General features: G+C 40.2%; 1 protein-coding gene across 1 annotated transcript; it reads left to right on the top strand.

The window, feature by feature from the left end:
• The first annotated feature begins 12,541 nt into the window (after positions 1-12,541).
• LOC311113915 (E3 ubiquitin-protein ligase TRIM35-like) lies at positions 12,542-22,231 on the top strand. Its single transcript, XM_084189194.1, has 6 exons — positions 12,542-13,185; positions 13,316-13,411; positions 13,531-13,761; positions 13,899-13,921; positions 20,453-20,571; positions 21,350-22,231. The coding sequence occupies exons 1-6, from the start codon at positions 12,781-12,783 to the stop codon at positions 21,895-21,897; spliced, it is 1,422 nt and encodes a 473-aa protein (XP_084045320.1). The 5' UTR covers positions 12,542-12,780; the 3' UTR covers positions 21,898-22,231.
• The last annotated feature ends 786 nt before the right edge of the window (positions 22,232-23,017 follow it).

Below are 23,017 nucleotides of genomic sequence, written 5' to 3'. Positions count from 1 at the left end.
TTGTATCATTCACAACTAAAGTTGCCAAATAACTCTAAATCCAGCATATACAGTGGCTTGCGAAAGTATTCACCCCACTTGGCATTTTTCCTATTTTGTTGCCTTACAACATGGAATTAAAATTGATTTTTGGGGGGTTTGTATCATTTCATTTACACAATATGCCTACAACTTTGAAGATGCAAAATATTTTATATTGTGAAACTAACAAGAAATAAGACAAAAAAATGGAAAACTTGAGCGTGCATAACTATTCACCCCCCCCAAAGTCAATACTTTGTAGAGCCACCCTTTGCAGCATTTACAGCTGCAAGTCTCTTGGGGTATGTCTCTATAAGCTTGGCACTGGGATTTTTGCCCATTATTCAAGGCAAAACTGCTCCAGCTACTTCAAGTTGGATGGGTTCCGCTTGTGTACAGCAATCTTTAAGTCATACCACAGTTTCTCAATTGGATTGATGTCTGGGCTTTGACTAGGCCATTCCAAGACATTTAAATGTTTCCCCTTAAACCCCTCGAGTGTTGCTTTAGCAGTATGCTTAGGGTCATTGTTCTGCTGGAAGGTGTCTCAAATCTCTGGAAGACTGAAACAGGTTTCCCTCAAGAATTTCCTTGTATTTAGCGCCATCCATCATTCCTTCAATTCTGACCAGTTTCCCAGTACCTGCTGATGAAAAACATCCCCACAGCATGATGCTGCCACCACCATGCTTCACTGTGGGTGATGAGAGGTGTTGGGTTTGCGCCAGACATTTTCCTTGATGGCCAAAAAGCTCAATTTTAGTCTTATCTGTCCAGAGTACCTTCATCCATATGTTTGGGGAGTCTCCCACATGCCTTTTGGCGAACACCAAACGTGTTTGCTTATTCTTTTCTTTAAGCGATGGCTTTTTTCTGGCCACTCTTGCGTAAAGCCTAGCTCTGTGGAGTGTACGGCTTAAAGTGGTCCTATGGACAGATACTCCAATCTCCGCTGTGGAGCTTTGCAGTTCCTTCAGGGTTATCTTTGGTCTCTCTGTTGCCTCTGATTAATGCCCTCCTTGCCTGGTCTGTGAGTTTTGGTGGGCGGCCCTCTCTTGGCAGGTTTGTTGTGGTGCCATATTCTTTCAATTTTTTAATAATGGATTTAATGGTGCTCCATGGGATGTTCAAAGTGTCAGATATTTTTTTAGAACCCAACCCTGATCTGTACTTCTCCACAACTTTGTCCCTGACCTGTTTGGAGAGCTCCTTGGTCTTCATGGTGCCGCTTGCTTGGTGGTGCCCCTTGCTTAGTAGTGTTGCAGACTCTGGGGCCTTTCAGAACAGGTGTATATATACTGAGATCATGTGACAGATCATGTGACACTTAGATTGCACACAGGTGGACTTTATTTAACTGATTCTGTGACTTCTGAAGGTAATTGGTTGCACCAGATCTTATTTAGGGGCTTCATAGCAAAGTAGGTGAATACATATGCACCCGCCACTTTTCCGTTATTTATTTTTCATTTCACGTCACCAATTTGGACTATTTTGTGTATGTCCATTACGTGAAATTCAAATAAAAATCAATTTAAATTACAGGCTGTAATGCAACAAAATAGGAAAACGCCAAGGGGGATGAATACTTTTGCAAGGCACTGTAGGACCTGTTTCAAATGTTCACTTTTGCGCTCAACATAGCCACTCCATATGCGTACTCTAGCTCCGGAATGGGAAAAATATCCTTTATATTTTATTTGGCTAAGTTCAAATATATTACTCTTACTATAAAATCATATAATATAAAATAATGGCACGGGATTTATAAGCATAGGATTGAGTGTGAGATTGTGTTGGCATATCTTGTCTGCTTAATGAACAAGCCTACAGCCTATGGCATTGTACATAGCCAGATAACATACAGTAGGCCAACTCATATTCTATTCTTTTGAAATACATTTTCTTCATATCATAATGTTTCTTTGGACCTGCCTAAAATAAATAATGGATGTATTGTGATGGTGTATATTCAATTGATTTATTCAACTTTTTAAAATGTAGATGTTCCAAAGGCGCGCATCAGCAGCTTTTATGCGTGGAGGCCTGGAGATACTAAATGTGTTTTCAGAACAATGACAAGCTGACAAAATGTAATGACCGCCACAGGCCTACCCTGTGAAAAAAAAAAAGCACTACAGAGTGTGGTGCAGACAGCCCAGTACATCACTGGGGCCGAGCTCCCTGCCATCCAGGACCTTTATACCAGGCGGTGTCAGAGGGAGGCCCTAAAAATGGTCAAAGACTCCAGCCACCCAAGTCATAGACTTTTCTCTCTGCTACCGTCCAGCAAATGGTACTGGAGCATCGGCTCTTGGACTAACAGACTCCAAGACAGCTTCTACCCCCAAGCCATAAGACTGTTAAATAGCCAGACTGCTAAATAGTCAATTAATGGCACCCAAACTATCTGCACTGACTCGATCTTGTACTGACCCAACGCACACTCACTAAACTACAGTTGAAGTTTACATACACTTAGGTTGGAGTCATTAAAACTCGTTTTTCAACCACTCCACAAATTTCTTGTTAACAAACCATAGTTTTGGCAAGTCGGTTAGGACATCTACTTTGTGCATGACACAAGTAATTTTTCCAACAATTGCTTACAGACAGATTATTTCAATTATAATTCACTGTATCACAATTCCAGTGGGTCAGAAGTTTACGTAAACTAAGTTGACTGTGCCTTTAAACAGCTTGGAAAATTCCAGAAAATTATGTCATGGCTTTAGAATCTTCAGATAGGCTAATTGACATCATTTGAGTCAATTGGAGGTGTACCTGTGGATGTATTTCAAGGCCCACCTTCAAACTCAGTGCCTCTTTGCTTGACATCATGGGAAAATCTAAAGAAATCAGCCAAGATCTCAGAAAAATAATTGTAGACCTCCACAAGTCTGGTTCATCCTTGGGAGCAATTTCCAAACGCCTGAAGATACCACGTTCATCTGTACAAACTATAGTACGCAAGTATAAACACCATAGGTGAAATAAGTATAGCCAGTTATAATTGTAATGGCTTAGCTGATAATAACAAAAGAAGAACAATATTTACATGGCTCAAAGAGAAGGAATATAATATCTATTGTTTACAGGAAACTCATTCAACAATTGGAGATGAAGTTGCATGGAAAAAGGAATGGGGGAGCGAAATATACTTCTCCCATGGGCAAAGAAATTCAAAAGGGGTGATGATATTAATTAATAGTAATTTCGATCCGAATGTGCAAATTGTCCAAATAGATACGCAAGGTAGATGGATTATTTTAAATAAGTTATTGGACCATAAACAGATATGGCTCATTAACCTTTATGGACCAAATAATGATGATCCACACTTCTTTGACAATATAATAAATTATCAACCCTGCAAGCAATTCAAGACAATATTATTATGGTGGGGGATTATAATACTGTTTTAAATAGCTGAATGGACCGTAAAGGAAATCACACCACAAACAATCACCCACATGCTCTTAATGAAATCGTGAATGTCATGGATACATTAGAACGAGTAGATATATGGAGGCTTAAATATCCTGATCTAGTGAGATATACATGGCGGAGACTCAATCAAGCTAGTCGTCTTGACTTCTTTCTTATCTCATTCTCGTTGGCACCAAAAGTTTAAAAAGTGTTGATAGGGGACAGAATGCGGTCGGACCATCATATAATAGGCATATACATTACTCTTACTGAATTTCCACGTGGGCGAGGATATTGGAAATCTAATCAAAACCTTTTGGATGATAATTTATTTTTAACTAGGACAAAGGAATTTATAACTGACTTTTTCCGACATAACATAGGTACAGCAAATCCCCTTATTGTATGGGACACCTTTAAATGTGCCTTTAGAGGCCATGCAATTCAGTACTCATCTCGAAAACTAAAGCAATTTAGGTCAAAAGAGTTTATACTAACAAAGGAAATAGAAAGTCTAACAGAACAGATAGATGGTAATAAAAACTGTAACATAGAGGCTCAGAATGAATTAGAGGAAAAACAAAAAGAAATGGAGAAACTTATTCAAGATAGATCAAGTGTAATATATTATAAAAATAAAGCAAACTGGATGGAATATGGGGAAAAATGCACAAAATTCTTTTTTAATCTTCAACATAGGAATGCTACCAAAAAGAATTAAATGAAACTGGTTACTTTTATTTAATTTTTTTATTTGTATTTTTTACAATTGACGGAGTCACCCATGACTCACCAAATTATATTTTGAAGGAGGAAACAAAGTACTTTAAGCATATGTTTTCATTTCAGTCGCCTCCATCTCCTCTAACTAAAGCTAATTGTAGAGATGTTTTTTCTATTGATAATGTAAAATTAACAGCCATACAGAACGACTCATGTGAAGGTGAAATTACAGAGGAGGAACTTCTGGATGCAATTAAAGACTTTAAGTCCGGGAAAACTCCAGGGTTGGATGGCATACCAGTCGAGGTATACCAAACCTTTTTTGATATACTAAGAGGACCGTTATTAGCATGTTTTAACCACTCCTAGGTAAATGGTAGATTATCTGACACTCAAGAAGAAGGTCTGATCTCATTATTACTGAAACAGGATACAAGTGGAAAATATAAAGATCCAGTCCATTTAAACAATTGGAGGCCCCTTACACTTCAGTGTTGTGATGCAAAAATTGTAGCAAAATGTATAGCGCATAGAATTAAAAAGTTATTGTCCGATATTATTCATTCTAATCAGACAGGTTTTTTACATGTAAGATACATTGGAGATAATACAAGGCAAGTATTGGAAACAATAGAACATTATGGGTAATCTGGGAAACCAGGCCTGCTATTCATAGCAGACTTCGAAAAGGCATTTGATAAAGTACAACTGGGGTTTATATATAAATGCCTGGAGCATTTCAATTTTGGAGAATCTCTTATAAAATGGGTCAAAATCATGTATAGTAACCCTAGGTGTAAAATAGTAAATAATGGCTATTTCTCAGAAAGTTTTAAACTGTCAAGAGGAGTAAAACAAGGTTGTCCACTATCGGCATACAGTGGGGGAAAAAAGTATTTAGTCAGCCACCAATTGTGCAAGTTCTCCCACTTAAAAAGATGAGAGAGGCCTGTAATTTTCATCATAGGTACACGTCAACTATGACAGACAATTCAATTTGAGATTTTTTTTCTCCAGAAAATCACATTGTAGGATTTTTTATGAATTTATTTGCAAATTATGGTGGAAAATAAGTATTTGGTCACCTACAAACAAGCAAGATTTCTGGCTCTCACAGACCTGTAACTTCTTCTTTAAGAGGCTCCTCTGTCCTCCACTCGTTACCTGTATTAATGGCACCTGTTTGAACTTGTTATCAGTATAAAATACACCTGTCCACAACCTAAACAGTCACAAAGAGCTGTCAAAGGACACCAGAAACAAAATTGTAGACCTGCACCAGGCTGGGAAGACTGAATCTGCAATAGGTAAGCAGCTTGGTTTGAAGAAATCAACTGTGGGAGCAATTATTAGGAAATGGAAGACATACAAGACCACTGATAATCTCCCTCGATCTGGGGCTCCACGCAAGATCTCACCCCGTGGGGTCAAAATGATCACAAGAACGGTGAGCAAAAATCCCAGAACCACACGGGGGGACCTAGTGAATGACCTGCAGAGAGCTGGGACCAAAGTAACAAAGCCTACCATCAGTAACACACTACGCCGCCAGGGACTCAAATCCTGCAGTGCCAGACGTGTCCCCCTGCTTAAGCCAGTACATGTCCAGGCCCGTCTGAAGTTTGCTAGAGTGCATTTGGATGATCCAGAAGAGGATTGGGAGAATGTCATATGGTCAGATGAAACCAAAATATAACTTTTTGGTAAAAACTCAACTCGTCGTGTTTGGAGGACGAAGAATGCTGAGTTGCATCCAAAGAACACCATACCTACTGTGAAGCATGGGGGTGGAAACATCATGCTTTGGGGCTGTTTTTCTGCAAAGGGACCAGGACGACTGATCCATGTAAAGGAAAGAATGAATGGGGCCATGTATCATGAGATTTTGAGTGAAAACCTCAATGCCCCTTCCATCAGCAAGGGCATTGAAGATGAAACGTGGCTGGGTCTTTCAGCATGACAATGATCCCAAACACACCGCCCGGGCAACGAAGGAGTGGCTTCGTAAGAAGCATTTCAAGGTCCTGGAGTGGCCTAGCCAGTCTCCAGATCTCAACCCCATAGAAAATCTTTGGAGGGAGTTGAAAGTCCATGTTGCCCAGCGACAGCCCCAAAACATCACTGCTCTAGAGGAGATCTGCATGGAGGAATGGGCCAAAATACCAGAAACAGTGTGTGAAAACCTTGTGAAGACTTACAGAAAACGTTTGACCTGTGTCATTGCCAACAAAGGGTATATAACAAAGTATTGAGAAACTTTTGTTATTGACCAAATACTTATTTTCCACCATAATTTACAATGTGATTTTCTGGAATTTTTTTTCTCATTTCGTCTGTCATAGTTGACGTGTACCTATGATGAAAATTACAGGCCTCTCTCATCTTTTTAAGTAGGAGAACTTGCACATTTGGGGGCTGACTAAATACTTTTTTTCCCCACTGTATCTATTTATTGTGGCCATCGAGATGTTAGCAATTAAAATCAGATCCAACAATAATATCAGAGGATTAGAAATCCAGGGCTTAAAAACAAAGGTGTCATTGTGCGCTGATGATTCAGGTTTTCTTTTAAATCCACAACTAGAATCCCTCCACAGCCTCATAGAGGATCTAGATACATTTTCTATCCTCTTTGGATTACAACCAAATTATGACAAATGTACTATATATACGTATTGGATCACTAAAAAATACAATTTTTACATTACAATGTAGTTTACCAATAAAATGGTCTGATGGTGATGTGGATATACTCGGAATACATATCCCAAAGGAAATAAATGATCTCACTTCAATAAATTATAATAGAAAGTTAGCAAAAATAGATAAGATCTTGCTACCATGGAAAGGTAAATACCTGTCAATTTGTGGAAAAATCACCCTGATTAACTCTTTAGTATTATCCCAGTTGACCTATTTGCTTATGGTCTTGCCTACGCCTAGCGGACAGTTTTTTAAATTATATGAGAAAAATATATAAAATTTTATTTGGAACGGCAAGCCAGACAAAATTAAACGGGCATATTTATATAATGAATATGAATTCGGAGGACAGAAATTATTAAATATTAAAGCATTAGACCTATCACTAAAAGCTTCAGTCATACAAAAGTTATACTTAAATCCGAACTGGTTCTCTAGCAAATTAGTAAGATTGTCTCACCCAATGTTCAAGAATGGCCTTTTTCCCTTTATTCAGATTACAACCACTCACTTTCAGTTAGTTGAAAAGGAAATCATCTCCCAAATATCACTATTTCTAAAACAAGCCATAGAAAGTTGGTTGCAATTTCAATTTAATCCTCCAGAAACGACAGAACAAATAATGCAACAAATATTGTGGTTAAACTCAAATATACTAATTGACAAAAAACCTTTTTGTTTTGACAAAATGTTAAAAAAAGGTATAATCTTCGTACATTATATCATCGGTAGGACTGGTGGAGTTCTGTCACACATGCAGCTAACAAAAACATATGGAAATGTCTGCTCTACCCAAAATTACAACCAAATAATTGCAGCCTTACCGCAAAAATGGAAGAGTAAAGTGGAAGGGGGAGAAAGTAAGGAACTTGTCTGTCGGCCTTGCATTAAAGAACATAATTGGTTAAGGAAAACTGTGATAAATAAAAAAGTATATCAGTTTTATTTAAGGACCAAAGGATTGACAGCCATCCCATATAGATTGCAAAATAGTTGGGAAGAGATTTTTGACGTACCGATCCCATGGCATAGTGTTTATGAACTGATACGCAAAACAACAACCGGATTCAAATATTAGAATCTTTCAATTTAAATTATTATATAAAATTCTTGCTACCAATAGAATGTTATTTATATGGGGCATACAATCTTCCCAGCTCTGCAGATTTTGCTGCGAAGAGACAGAATCATTAGATCATTTGTTTTGGTACTGTCCATTTGTAGCTTGTTTTTGGACACAGGTCCAGGAATGGCTAAAGGATTGCAATATTTACCTGGAGCTAACCTTGCAGATAGCATTACTGGGTGATCTGAATAGTCATAGTCAATCGATTAATAATATAATAATACTTTTAGAAAAAATGTTTATTTTTAATTCACTATCTGTAGAAACAATGAGAATAGAAAGGTTCAGAATTTTTGTAAAACATCACAGTACAGTTGAAATATATATGGCAAATAGAAATCCTATATGGATGGTATTAAGAGATAGATGGGAGGTGTTGAATGGAGCTGAATGATGGGACTAATAACAACTAACAACAAAATAATAACAAGATAACTAATAATGTAAGCATACTGTGTCCATAATAAGTATGTAGGTTGTATGTTGGGAGCTTTTGGGAAAGAGCACATTTAGAAAGATATGGCATATAGAAGTAAACCGGATGGACATCATGAAAATGATCGGAGAGGTTGAGAGTAGAAGACGTTCAGGAGAAAAAAATGAACAAAATATAATTATTGTAAAATTGACTGTGCAGATAAAATGTAGATAGTAAGTATTAGCTGGAAGTAGAGGCCTAAGCATTGTTGTTCACTAGTTTACCCCAAGTAGGGAAAGGGCGGCGGGGTTGGAAAGTAATAAAGGGGAATATATATATAAAAAACATGGGGGATTGGAAGTGATGCAGACAATTACATTGATGGAAGTTACAATCTATCTGCAATATCAAGCTGATCTACCCCCCCCAATTTTTTTTTTTTTTTAAACATTATAATAAATACAAAAATAAGAAAACACCATGGGACCACGCAGCCGTCATACCACTCAAGAAGGAGACGCGTTCTGTCTCCTAGAGATGAACGTACTTTGGTGCGAAAAGTGCAAATCAATCCCAGAACAACAGCAAAGGACCTTGTGAAGATGCTGGAGGAAACAGGTACAAAAGTATCGATATCCACAGTAAAACAGGTCCTATATCGACATAACCTGAAAGGCTGCGCAGCAAGGAAGAAGCCACTTCTCCAAAACCGCCATAAAAAAGCCAGACTACGGTTTGCAACTGCACATGGGGACGAAGATCGTACTTTTTGGAGAAATGTCCTCTGGTCTGATGAAACAAAAATAGAACTGTTTGCCCATAATGACCATCGTTATGTTTGGAGGAAAAGGGGGGTAGCTTGCAACCTGAAGAACACCATCCCAACTGTGAAGCACGGGGGTGGCAGCATCATGCTGTGGGGGTGCTTTGCTGCAGGAGGGACTGGTGCACTTCACAAAATAGATGGTATCATGAGGAAGGAAAATTATGTGGATATATTGAAGCAACATCACAAGACATCAGTCAGGAAGTTAAAGCTTGGTCGCAAATGGGTCTTCCAAATGAACAATGACCCCAAGCATACTTCCAAAGTTGTGGCAAAATGGCTTAAGGACAATAAAGTCAAGGTATTGGAGTGGCTATCACAAAGCCCTGACCTCAACCCTATAGAACATTTGTGGGCAGAGCTGAGAAAGCGTATGCGAGCAAGGAGGCCTACAAACCTGACTCAGTTACACCAGGTCTGTCAGGAGGAATGTGCCAAAATGCACCCAACTTATTGTGGGAAGCTTGTGGAAGGCTACCCGAAACGTTTGACCCAAGTTAAACAATTTAAAGGCAATGCTACCAAATACTAATTGAGTGTATGTGTCACGTTCGTTTAAGGACGGGTCAGACCAAGGCGCAGCGTGAAATGCGTACATGTTTATTACAACGATAAACACACTAAACAAAACAACAAACCAACGAAACGTGAAGTCCTAAGGCTAAACACAATACAAGCCTACTCACGGAACAAGATCCCACAACTAATGCATGCCAACAGGCTGCCTAAGTATGATCCCCAATCAGAGACAACGAGCGACAGCTGTCCCTGATTGGGAATCACACCCGGCCAAACATAGATATACAACGCCTAGACTGAAACATAGAAAACACAACATAGAATATTCACACCCTGACTCAACATATAAGAGTCCCATAAGTCAGAGCGTGACAGTATGTACACTTCTGACCCACTGGGAATGTGATGAAAGAAATATTATTATATTATTCTGACATTTCACATTCTTAAAATAAAGTGGTGATCCTAACTGACCTAAGACAGGACATTTTAAGTTTAAATGTATTTGGCTAAGGTGTATGTGAACTTCCGACTTCAACTGTAGCTCCATTCTTGTGTATTTAATTTTTTTCCTCTTGCGTTATTACTCTGCATCATTGGGTCGGGCTCGTAAGCAAACATTTAACGGTAAAGTCTACACCAGTTGTAATCGGCGCATGTGACAAATACAAATGTATTAGATTTTTTGATTTGATGAAACCTGGTCCTTTTAAATCCCAACAATTGAGATTCTATTTTATTTTTTACAATATTTCTCATTCTTACAAGTGAATACACTGTAGTTGGGTTTTTTAACATTTAAATAAAATTTGCTTGTCTGGAACTATTCAGATTTGGCCATGCCTGAATTAGCTTGATTGATTAGTGAATCGAAATTCTTGTGTGATAAAATCAAGTTGGTATCATCAGCAAAATGAATTGGAAGTATGGTAGAAGACACAGAGGCATGGTCATTAATATATATTAGAAATAACAACGGTCCAAGGATCGAACAATGTGGAACACCACAATAATATCTTGGCCCTGGTAGATGCACAGCCATTTGCACATAGAAATAGTTCTCTATCATTAAGATAATCATATAGCCATTTATATGTATAATCATGAAAACCATAATATTGCAATTTAATAAGTAATATTTCATTATCAACCGTGTCAAAAGCTTTTGATAAATGTAGAAAAATGCCAAGAGCATATTCGTTGTTCAGGGCTGTAAAGATTTTATCCACATGTTGTAAAACAGTCATATCTGTGGAATATTGGTGCTCATATAGAAAAAAATGTTTACAAATTATTTTATACACCAGTTTCTCTAGTATTTTAGAAAAACATGATAGTACAGATATTGGGTGATAATTTGTTAAATATCTTGTATCCCTAGATTTAGAGATGGGGATAACTTTGGCAATTTTCAAATATTTTGGAACAATACCAGTTAGAGGCTCAATAATCAAGGAAGACACTGATTTCACCAAAGAGGCACCTCAAAATTACCAGCTGCTGATAGATTTAAGTTACCAATTACCTCCATCACCTCCATTACATCAGGTGGATCAAACTGAAGCAGAGAAGGGAAATGTCCCTTCATATAATCCAAGGGATTTCCATACATTTCTCAGATTTTCTTTGACAGAGAGGAACCCACATTCACAAAAAAAGTTATTAAATTCACATGAGATAACATCAGGATCGCTATAGGTCTTATTTCCAACAATAAATTGAGATGTAGAAGCCTTTTTCTTATTCAACAGTTGATTGATTATTTTCCAAGTTTACTTTTTTTAAATTGAGGATTGAAAGATTAATACAGAATTGAAGGATTTGAGAAAAGTCTGGTAACCAGACTCCACATTGGGATGATTAGAAATATTTCCCATGAAATATCATCACTCAACATCTTAAAATGCTCATAATACTTTTGTTAAATATTCTCCATTCCCACCTGTTCATTTCCAGCTGCCCTCAAGAAGTGGAATATTGGAAAGTGGTCAGAAATGTCAGTATAAAGTGTACCTGTTTTATCCACATTATTCAAAGAATTAGTCAAAATATTATCAATATTATCTGGGGTGGAGTTTGTTGGGGTGGAGGCACCATCTTGCTCTTGGCAGACTGAATGTAAAAGCTAGTCCAATGTAGGAGTTTCAGATGCTGAAGTTGACTGCTTTGCACTTCCATACAGTTGCTGTCCATGGTTTTGAATTTTCCAGAGCCATAGATACACTTAGGGTTTTGCAGCATTAAAGGCCCAGTGCAGTCAAAAATATGAATTTCCTGTGTTTTATATATGTTTCTACGCTATGTGGTTAGAATAATACTGCGAAATTGTGGACATTATGATAATGCCCTTTTAGTGTAAGAGCTGCTTGAAAAGACCGCCTGAAATGTCAGCCTGTTTTAGTGGGATGGAGTTTTGGCCTGCCTGGTGACAATAAGACCAATTACAAATAGAGTACCAATCCTCTTTGCCAATAACAGCTTGTTTTCATTTTTCCCCTTCCCACTCAGACCACTCCCAGACAGTCATAGCAAAATTATTGCATGAAAAATTGCTCTTTGCTAACAAGCTATATTTGATTCTTTTTGAAATTGTTACACAGAAATTATTTGATATTGAGATAAAAACAGCTGCATTGGACCTTTAAAAGACAGTTATATTTAACCAAACACTGACATCTAGTGGAAGTGTCCTGCACAGATTCAAGCTGATATAAATTACAACTAAGCAGAGAGCTCCACCCCTGACTTACTTGTTTAGCAGGAAGGAGCAAAGCTCACAACAGAACAGCGCTGTAACATTCAGCTATTCAGCATTCAGCTAAACTGATTTATGTCTTATAGGGGGACCAATAATCTTTTAAAACAATCAAGAATCTAAACAACAGTTGGAACACCAGCAGGAAAACATAGATTTCTAAATTCAGTTTTCAAAAGTAAACCTTCATCAAGAGAGTTTTCAAAAGTGAAACTAAACTTTCTGTTCAAAAGCCATAACAGAGAGATAAGCAGTGAGAAATGGCATCTAAAGCTTTTCTCTCAGAGGATGATTTCTCCTGTGCTGTATGTCGTGACATCTTCAAGAATCCAGTGGTCCTGTTCTGTAGCCACAGCTTCTGTAAAGCCTGTCTGGAGGAATACTGGAAACAGAAGACATCTCGGGAATGTCCAGTCTGCAGAAAGAAATCATCAATGGAATTCCCCCCCTGTAACCTGGTTTTAATGAACCTGTGTGAGGCCTTCTTACAGGATAGAAGTCAGAGAGCTTCAGCAGGGTATGAGGTGCTCTGCAGTCAGCACAGTGAGAAACTCAAGCTTTTCTGTCTGGAGGATAAACAGCCCATCTGTTTTGTGTGTCAAACTTCAAAAATGCATAAAAGCCATGACTTCTGCCCAATAGATGAAGCTGCACAGGATCATAAGGTAGGAGATGTATTTAACACTACTTGGCTTACAGCATGTACTGCACATATTGTGAAATGTGAATAAAGATCTGTGTGCCAATCCACTCCTTTTACACACAGCATCTGTTTATAATGTTGTTTCATTCCAGGAGAAACTCAAGATTGCACTGGAGCCCTTACAGGAGAAACTGAAGGTCTTTAGAGAAGTTAAACTGACCTGTGATCAAACAGCAGAGCACATCAAGGTAAGAATACAGAGTGAAGCTGAGATATAATTATATTGTAAAGATTTACCATAACTCTGTGGAATTATGGATGATCAATTATTGATGATATATTTGACATTCCTCTCTGCTGTATCCAGAGCCAGGCCCAGCACACAGAGAGGCTGATTAAGATGGGGTATAAGAAGCTTCATCAGTTTCTATATGCGGAAGAGAGAGCCAGGATAGTTGCACTGAAGGAGGAAGAGGAGCAGAAGAGTCAGATGATGAAGAAGAAGATTGAGGAGTTGAGCAGAGAGATATCATCACTTTCAGACACAATCAGTACCATAGAGGAAGAGCTGGGAGCTGAGGACATCTCATTCCTGCAGGTAAGGACTAATCTACCTCTGATAAATCAACTGCCCTATCTATTATGAAATAAATATTGTAGCAATATATTCATATGTTTTAGATTGATTTTCTATGATCAATACATCTATTAATGTGTTATTTTGTTTCCCTACAGAACTACAAGGATACAGTGAAAAGGTAAGGGGACTTTATTATGTCTCTCTCTTCTCTGGGGTTCTGTACCCAACCCCACACTAGTGTAACCCTTAATTCATGTTGTAGGTATTTAACACTATCTCCACCACCAAAAAACAACTGAAAACTATTACTTGTGGTTTAATGTCTCCTGGACCAGGAGATGCAGCCAATCAGTGATGAAGATTCACTCTGCCTCTTTTTTTGCTTCCACCCTCTCCTGACATGAGCAGGTGCCCTTGGGAATATTATTGCTTTCAAAATAAAAGTCCCCAGGGTACAAAATAACAGTGCCTCAATACATTATGCCAAAATACAAATCATAGCAAAAGTAAGGCTACAGTTGTGTCCCCCTACAAAAGGAAACGTCCCCATTTCAATGACAACTTGAGAACACCCTGTCAACCTGACAGAAAACAACTGTAGGAGGGCTGAGGCTAATCATTCTAAGTAACAAAGTCCTTTAACCTGGAAGGCTTTTGACTGTACGGCCACACCTTGTTGTGGCAGGGGCCTGTACTACAGGAGGTGGCCCGTTTGGTTCAGCATCATGTCTGGGGTTAGGGTAACCCTGGGCAGGTGGAGTTATTAGAGGTATTTCCTGATCCCCAGCGGCAATGGCCGGGGCATGGACTAGCACACGGAATGGGATAGAGTCTGGCGCCCGGGCTGGTGGGCGGTAAGGCAGAGTCCCGGACAATGAGGTGGGAGTGGGTCTATGTCTTACTGGCCTGATGTGACCTCTTCATCACCTTGTATGGACGCTTCCATCTTTGTGCAAGTTTGTTCATGCGCTGGGCTGAGTCATCCAAGAAATCCAGGTCCCATTCCTTGTATGGGCAAAAAAACACCTTTCGATCATGATGATGTTTCTGTTGCAGTTTTGCCATTGTAGATTGCTGGTCCGCCTCCTTGGGGTCGTGTGTGAGTCATGTGGTCAGATCCTGGGCATAAGCAGTGGGTGTTGAGGGGGCTGTTTGTGCGAGAGATGAGTTACCGTTAAACAGGACATCCACTGGCAGACGAGGCTCTCTGCCATGAGCTTGAAAGTAAGGGGTGAAGCCTGTACTCAAGTGCACACTTGAATTGAAGTACAGCTCCACCTGAGGGATATATTTGTCCCATTCCCCACCGTACTGACTGATGTACTTTGTAAGCTGGTCCTTCAGGGTCCGGTTCTGCCTCTCTACCATGCCAACGCACTGAGCATGATATGGCGATGTGCGTGTTTTTTCAATGCACAGTACTTTGCATAATTGTTTTACGAGGTCTGACACCATTTTTGTGAATGTAGGGCCAATAACACAGTTTACGAGCTCTCAGCAAAGTACGCTCAGCACCTAAATGTCCACTGAACACATTTCCATGAAGGAGAGTCAGTTGCTTTTGGGATGAGTGCCTCTGGAAGCAGTGGCATGTATTCATGGATGCCAAGGGAAGCCAGGCTTCCCACCAAACATGACCAAGAAAAACCATACAAAATAATGTATCTTTCGTCTCTCTGTGTTTCATAAATGTCCTTCAATTCGCAAGAGGCTGAATGTATCTCACCGGAGAAAGCATCCAAGCAAACGAAACAGTGCCCCTCTGTCTCTGTATGTATAGCCCATCTATCCTGACTTGTCAAAAAGAGTATGACATTGTTGCTGCCCGTAGCATTGAATGCAAGGGAAGCCAGGGAGAATTTGGCCTCCCTTGATAAAAATAAAACGATAAATAGCCAATCAGCGTTGAGCTAAACTGAGTGAGCTCAACTGTGAATGGTCCTGGCACACCAAAAAAAAGTGTCAAATGAAGCCAGTTTGGATTTGGCTTCAAACCAATCAAATCACATTAGAAGCCAAACGTCACAGACAGAAAACTTGACTTGTTGCATCTCGTTGTGTAGTTGTCCTCCGGTGGCTAGCTAGCTAGCTCAAATTGTCCCTTTCCTAAATTAGCCTTGGAAAGAAATAGGGACTTGAACTTAAATCTCTGTACTGGCCAATGATTATAACAGCGTTTCTGATCCATCCACAAATCCATACTTTGTGTTCCTGGCTGACAGGATGGAAGTTCAACATGTAGCTAGATGTAGTTGGCTGGCTAATGTTAACTAGCTGGCCTGGCGCATCCTTGCCGATGAATGGAAGTTAGGCTAGCGAGCAAGTATTTTAGCCAGGTAGCCTAGGACAACAAAAACTAAAAGCGTGTACTGTATGACAGAGTCATAGACTGTTCAGGCAACATGAAAGAGGAGGATGGCATTGGTATTTCTCTACAAGTAGGGTGAGTCAACAGGTTTTATTCTACTTGCACGCACACGCACACACACACACAGAAATCAGTAGCATGGACCGACCCATCATATTTAGCTTAGGTTGATTGGACTAAATCGTTTTTGGTATCATTTAGTTGTCATCGTATTATACTAAGCATTAGATGATGTTGAAATGTTGAAGTTAAAATGGTGCTGAAATAGTGGAGGCAGCGCCTATTTTCTTTGAGAATTGCGATAACTTTGATCATGCTGTAGGTCATGTAACTGTTTGTTACATCCAAGTTTTGTGGACTTCAATGAACAGATGTTGCTCTCTGGTTTTATGATGAAACCAAGGTGTGGTTGAATTTATTCTGTAACTGTGTCTTCTTATTTTCTCGGCCTTTGGGACTATATATCACTGTGTCAATGCATATGAACTAACAGGTTATAGAGCAAACAACGCAATTATCACAACACATAGGTTTTAATATGGCCATAACACATATTACAACCTCTGTGTTGTGATAATTGCGTTATTTGCTCAATAAATTCAGTTAATTCATATGCCTTGCGACCGTGATATATAGGCCTAAAGGCCGAGACAATAAGAAGACACAGTGGCAGAATAAATTCAACCACAACCTTGTTTTATCACAAAACCGGATAGCAACCTCTGTCCAGTGAAGTCCACAAAGCATATTGCATGTACAGACATGACCTACAGCATGGTCAAGCAAGTTAATGTTTCCGACATATTCGGAACACTAAACAACTATTTAGATTTAGAGCCACAGAGAGTTACCGCAAGTCACAAAGAAAACAGGAGCTCCCTCCACTATTATGTAAAAATGTATGCACGCATGACTGTAAGTCGCTTTGGATAAAAGCGTCTGCTAAATGGCATATTATTATTATTATTATTATTATTATTATTATTATTATTATTATTATTACAGCACCATTTGCTTAGTAACAAAAACGATTTAGTCCAATCAACGTAAGCTAAATATAAGGTGGCTGTCCATGGTTCTGATTTCTGTGTGCGTGTGTGTGCGTGCGTGTTTGTGCAAGTAGAAGAAGTTGTTGACTCACCCTACTTGTAGAGAAATGCTAATACCATCCTACTCTCTTTCATGTTGACGAAACGGTCTATCACTCTGTCATACAGTACACGCTTTTATTTTTTGTTGTCCTCGGCTACCTGGCTGAAATGCTTGCCATTGCATTCTCGTTTGGACCAGACAGCATCAGACAGAGGGGCACTGTTTCGCTTGCTCAGATGCTTTCGCCTGTGAGATACATTCAGCCTCTTGCAAATTGAAGGAAAATTATGAAACACAGAGAGACGAAAGATACATAAAAAAATATATATAAAAAAATATTGGTCAATTGGCCTTGGCATCCATGAATACACGCCACTGATGGCTAGTGTCTCAGAAGTGTCTGAAATAGGAGCAAGGTGTGCAGCGTTGTGTAGGGCCTCAAACGTAGGAATAGGGGAGGACGAGGAGGTAGAGAAGGAGGCGCAGACACAGGGCTAAGGTGGGTGATTAAACACTGTACCTCTTTGCTGATTTCTGTGTGTTCAGGTCTCCGTGACATGGCGTCTGCGTTTGCATGTTGTTTTCCTTCCCTGTGTACCATAACATAGTCATACACATCCAATTCCAAGATCCAACTTCCTCTCCTTCCTGTGGGGTTACTATCCCCTGGACATTTCTTGAGGCAGACAAAAGGCTTGTGGTCTGTTATAACTGTGAATGAACTGCTGGACAGGAAATGCTTAACATTTCTGACAGCCCATACAACAGCCCATAATTCATGGTCATAGGTGGCCCACTTTCTTTCTGATGATGAGAGGGTATGACTGGTTTATGCTATGATACACTCCCAGTTGTCTTGGCGATGTGCAAGCACTGCCCTACGGCAGCCTTTGATGCGTCAGTGTAAAGTAGGAACGGCTCTGTGAACACTGGGTGTGCCACAATGGGAGGGTTAGTGAGAGCGTTTTTTTGTGTGTGAACTGCTTCCTCACACTCGGAGCTCCAGTGGAATCTAATTCCTTTCTTTGTCAGAGCATTATATGGAGCCACAACAGAATCAACATTTCTTAACACACCTTCTGTAGTAGGAGCACAAGCCTGTAAAGGCTCGCACTTCAGTAGTCGCTCTGAGTGTGGGCCAGTCCCTGACCTTGTCCAGGTTCTTCGAGTTGGGCTACAGGCCATCCTTGGATATGACATGTCCAAGGAACGTGGCTTGGGTGCAAGCAAGATGACGCTTGGATTGAGCTTCAAGACAGCCTTTTGGGACTGCATGAACAATTCTTTGAGAGTCTGTAGGTGTTCCATGAAGGTCGTGTTGAAAACCAACACATCATCAAGGTAGATGAGGCACACTTTCCAATGTAGGCTACGGAGTACAAGCTCCACTAATCTCTGAAAAGTGGGAGGAGCATTTGTGAGGCCCATCGGCACCACTTTGCCAGTCATGAAGGCACTTTTCTCTCTGTCTTCCTCAGCTAGTTCAACCTGCCAGGAACCACTAGTTAAGTCCATTGTACTGATCCAGCATGCACCTGATAAGCTGTCCAAAGCATCTGATGTCCGTGGCAGGGGATATGCATCTCGCACTGTCACTGCATTCAACTTCCAGAAATCAAAGCAAAATCTGCTCTCCTCAATAAAGTTGTGAACTAACAACTTTTCAACTTGCCTGTCCAGCTCTTTCCTCACCTAGGCTCAGTCCTATATGCACGCTGACGGATGGGCGGGGACTCTCCTGTGTTGATATTGTGTTTGATGAGATCTGTGTGTCCAGTTCTCCAGCTGCTGGAGCTACTCACTGTCCACTGGTGAGAGCTGGAGATGAAGTTTTGGGAGAGCCTGTGGTTGTGCCTGCACATTGTTCAAGGTGGTCTCGACTACAATCTATTCCTCATCTCCCTGACTGACAAGAGAATTAAACTCTCCTAGCAAGGTGTCCCTTGGGATATGACAGTCATTAATGGTGGTGTTAGATACACGGATGAATGTGACACCTTTCTTGACTGAGGACACAGTACATGCCACACACAGGTCTGGGATGTTGCTAAGGTCAGGTTCAAGTTGCCCTATGTTGTCATGGTTCCAACTGTCACCAGAGGGCAGCAGAGACCGCCCTAGAGACTATAATGACACTGTTTTCAGTTCCTAATTATGATTTTGTTTTAGAGAGGTGTGTTTTCTGTTACCCTTTGCAGAAGTTTGATTCATTTGCCATGTGTGTTTGTCTCCTGAGTGAGTTATCGAGTCATAGTGTTTGTTATTTTCACAAGTTTTACTTTGTACCTACTGTTGAACTTTTTCCCAGTCAAGTATTTACGTTTATTCTAAACCACTGGTTCTTCGTCTGGTTCTCTTCTCTGCTCCTGGGTCCTACCTCACCACGTCACATACGTAGGTGGAGGACACTGACTGAAGCTCATAATGTTCATCTGGGACAGGGCGGGGATGCACAGGGTAGTTAAAGTAACAGCATTGCATCTGAGTGGGGCACTGTGTCTAGAACACAACAAGGGCACAGTCCAATTCCACCAGTCTGTAACCCTTATTTCTTGTTGTAGGTAATTAACACTATCTCCACCGGAGGACTTGTGTGTTCAGCAGAAAAAAATCAAACAAGGGTTATAACTGAAAACTATTACTCAGTCATGAAGATTCACTCTGGTCTTTTTTTTCTTCCACCCTCTCCCGACATGAGCAGGTGACCCTGGGAATACTATTGCTTTCAAAATAAAAGTCCCCATGGTACAAAATAACTGTCACGGATTCTGCCGAAACTGCTCCTCCTCCTGGTTCGGGCAGGCTTCGGCGTTCGCCGTCCCCGGAGTACTAGCTGCCACCGCTCTATGTTTCGTTATTTGATTGCTTTTGTCTGTCTGTTACACCTGTGTCCATTTGTGTGTTGATTACTTGTCTTATAAGTTCCTTGTTTTGCACTAGACTGATTGTGTGTTGTTATGACTGCCACTTTGTCGGAGCTACGTGTTTGCACTCTGTTTTGTTTTGTGTTTAGTGTTTACGCGTGTTGCGTAATTTTCCCTCGCCTCTTGGTTTTAGTCGAGGTCGGGTTTTCTCATTTACGTTGGACTATTAAAGTCTGTTGGACGTAACCTCTGTGTCCTGCGCCTGACTCCTCCACCACATCCACATCGGTTCTTAGTGACAATAACAGTGCCTCAATACATTACGCCAAACTAAAAGTCATAAATGTAAGGCTACAGCAGCACTGACTCCTGAATGTTTTTCCAGAGCCCAGTGCACACTGCCAGATCCAGAGAGGGTTTCAGGAGCGCTGATAGACGTGGAAAAGCACCTGGGCAACCTGCAGTTCAGAGTCTGGGAGAAGATGCAGGGAGGAGTTCCCTACAGTGAGTAGGTCTTTTAGATATAATGGGTATTAAACACTAAGTGTACAAAACACTAAGAACACCTGTTCTTTCAATGATATAGACTGACCAGGTGAATCCAGGTGAAAGCTATGATCCCTTATTGATGTCACTTGTTAAATCCACTTCAATCAGTGTAGATAAATGGGAGGAGACAGATTTAAGAAGTATTTTTAATCCTTGAGACAGTTGAGACATGGATTGTGTATGTGTGCCATTCAGAGGGTGAATAGGCAAGACAAAATATTTAATTGCCTTTGAACGGGGTATAGTAGTCGGTGCCAGGCGCACCAGTCTTTGTCAAGAACTGCTGCAACGCGGATGGGGATTTCACGCTTAACAGTTTCCCATGAGCCACCACCCAAAGGACATCCAGCCAACTTGAAAGAACTGTGGGAAGCATTGGAGTCAAGATGGGCTAGCATCCCTGTGGAACGCATCCGACACTTTCTAGAGTCCATGCCATGACGATTTGAGGCTGTTCTGATTGCCAAAAAATATTAGGAAGGTGTTCTTAATGTTTTGTGCACTGTGTATATTGGAACACCACTATAACTCTCAAAAACTGAAAACATAGACAGTGAATGATATTTAGAATTACCTTCATAATGTACATTTGCTTTGCACGTTTTCAGAAGATCTTCCAATAAGTAATGTGAAAATATAGAACACAAAACACAAACACATCATATATCATATAGAGGAATGTATTCCCCCTTGATTTGAATTAATCTAATGTTTTTGATTTCTCTCCATCCAGCTCCAGTAACTCTGGACCCCAACACTGCCCACCCACATCTCATCCTGTCTGATGATCTGACCAGTGTGAGATACAGTGATGAGGAACAGCAGCTTCCAGACAACCCAGAGAGGTTTGATGGCCATATAATGGTCCTGGGCTCTAAGGGTTTTAACTCAGGAACACACAGCTGGGACATTGATGTTAGGAAGAATAAAGTCTGGGACCTGGGTGTGATCACAGAGTCTGTCCAGAGGAAGGGATACTGTGGATATTGGCATGGATCCTGGGGTGTGTTGTTTGGTGGTGGGGATTATAAAACACATTTACCAAAGCAGCCACTCACTCACCTCACAGTGAGACGGAACCCCCAGAGGATCAGAGTGCAGCTAGACTGGGAAGGAGGAAAGCTGTCATTCTCTGACCCTGTCAATAACACACATCTACACACATTCACACACACTTTCACTGAGAGAGTCTTTCCATTCATCTGCACTGGCTTTTCTCCCCTCCCTCTGAGGGTGTTACCAGGTAACGTCTCTGTATCAGTGGATACTGTCTCTGTCTAAATCAGGGACTAATGTGATGTAAATGAGTCAGTAACACTCACTGATGTCCTTCAATAAGATTCTGACAGAGGGAGGACACACTGTGATGTAGTATAGAGGACCTTCCTCCTTTAAGAACGTTCCTGCTGTAACACTTTCACCTGTCAGATAATCACCACTATTATGGTACTATATTACATTCATCACTGTTAATATTGTCCTCTGTAGCTCAATTGGTAGAGCATGGTGCTTGTAACGCCAGGGTAGTGGGTTCGATCCCCAGGACCACCCATACGTAAAAATGTATGCACACATGACTGTAAGTTGCTTTGGATAAAAGTGTTTGCTAAATGGCATATTATTATATTATTATTATTACAATTATTATTATTATTACTACAATAATCACTATTATTACTACAATAATCACTATTATTACTACAATAATCACTGTTACTATGCAATAATCGATATTAATACTATTTATCTCACACTTTCACCTGTCAGACAATAATCTCTAACATCTGACCAAATTATCCAATATTTTAGTTCTGGGTTAACTGAGATTGGTCAAACTATGGTAGTCATCACTATTATAGAATAGAAATGTCACCTGTTCGTTTTTGGGTTTTCTTTTTACCACATTTTGATTTTGTCTCTGGTTATGTTAACACTGGCATGTATCCCAATCAACTTGGGCTACCTGAAAAATATTTGCCGTATAGTGTTGTGGCCTTGGAGCAAGATTCAGTTAACTAGTTTGTGAACACCAACACATGTAACATATGTCTGTAGAGTGCAACAAATTTTCATCCAATAAAAATGTTAAATTATCTGGAGCTTCTTCCATCAGTGTTAGGATTATGGGGTTAAATTAAGATCAGCTGCACACATATACTGTCTACACACACACACACACACACACACACACACAAACACACACACACATGCACGCGCACACACACACACAAACACACACACACACACACACACACACAAACACACACACACACGCACACACACACACAAACACACATACAAATATAGACACACACAGAGAATCCCGGGAGCTTGTTTGGGGAGTTGGTTTGTTGGGTTGGAGTCACCATCTTGCTCTTGGCAGACTGAATGTAAAAGCTAG

Source organism: Coregonus lavaretus (genome assembly GCF_964263955.1).
Source record: "Coregonus lavaretus genome assembly, contig: HAP1_SCAFFOLD_3861, whole genome shotgun sequence".
Classification (NCBI taxonomy): Eukaryota; Metazoa; Chordata; class Actinopteri; order Salmoniformes; family Salmonidae; genus Coregonus; species Coregonus lavaretus.
The sequence above is the reverse complement of the archived record's forward strand: the minus strand, read 5'-3'. Positions and strand labels throughout refer to the sequence as shown.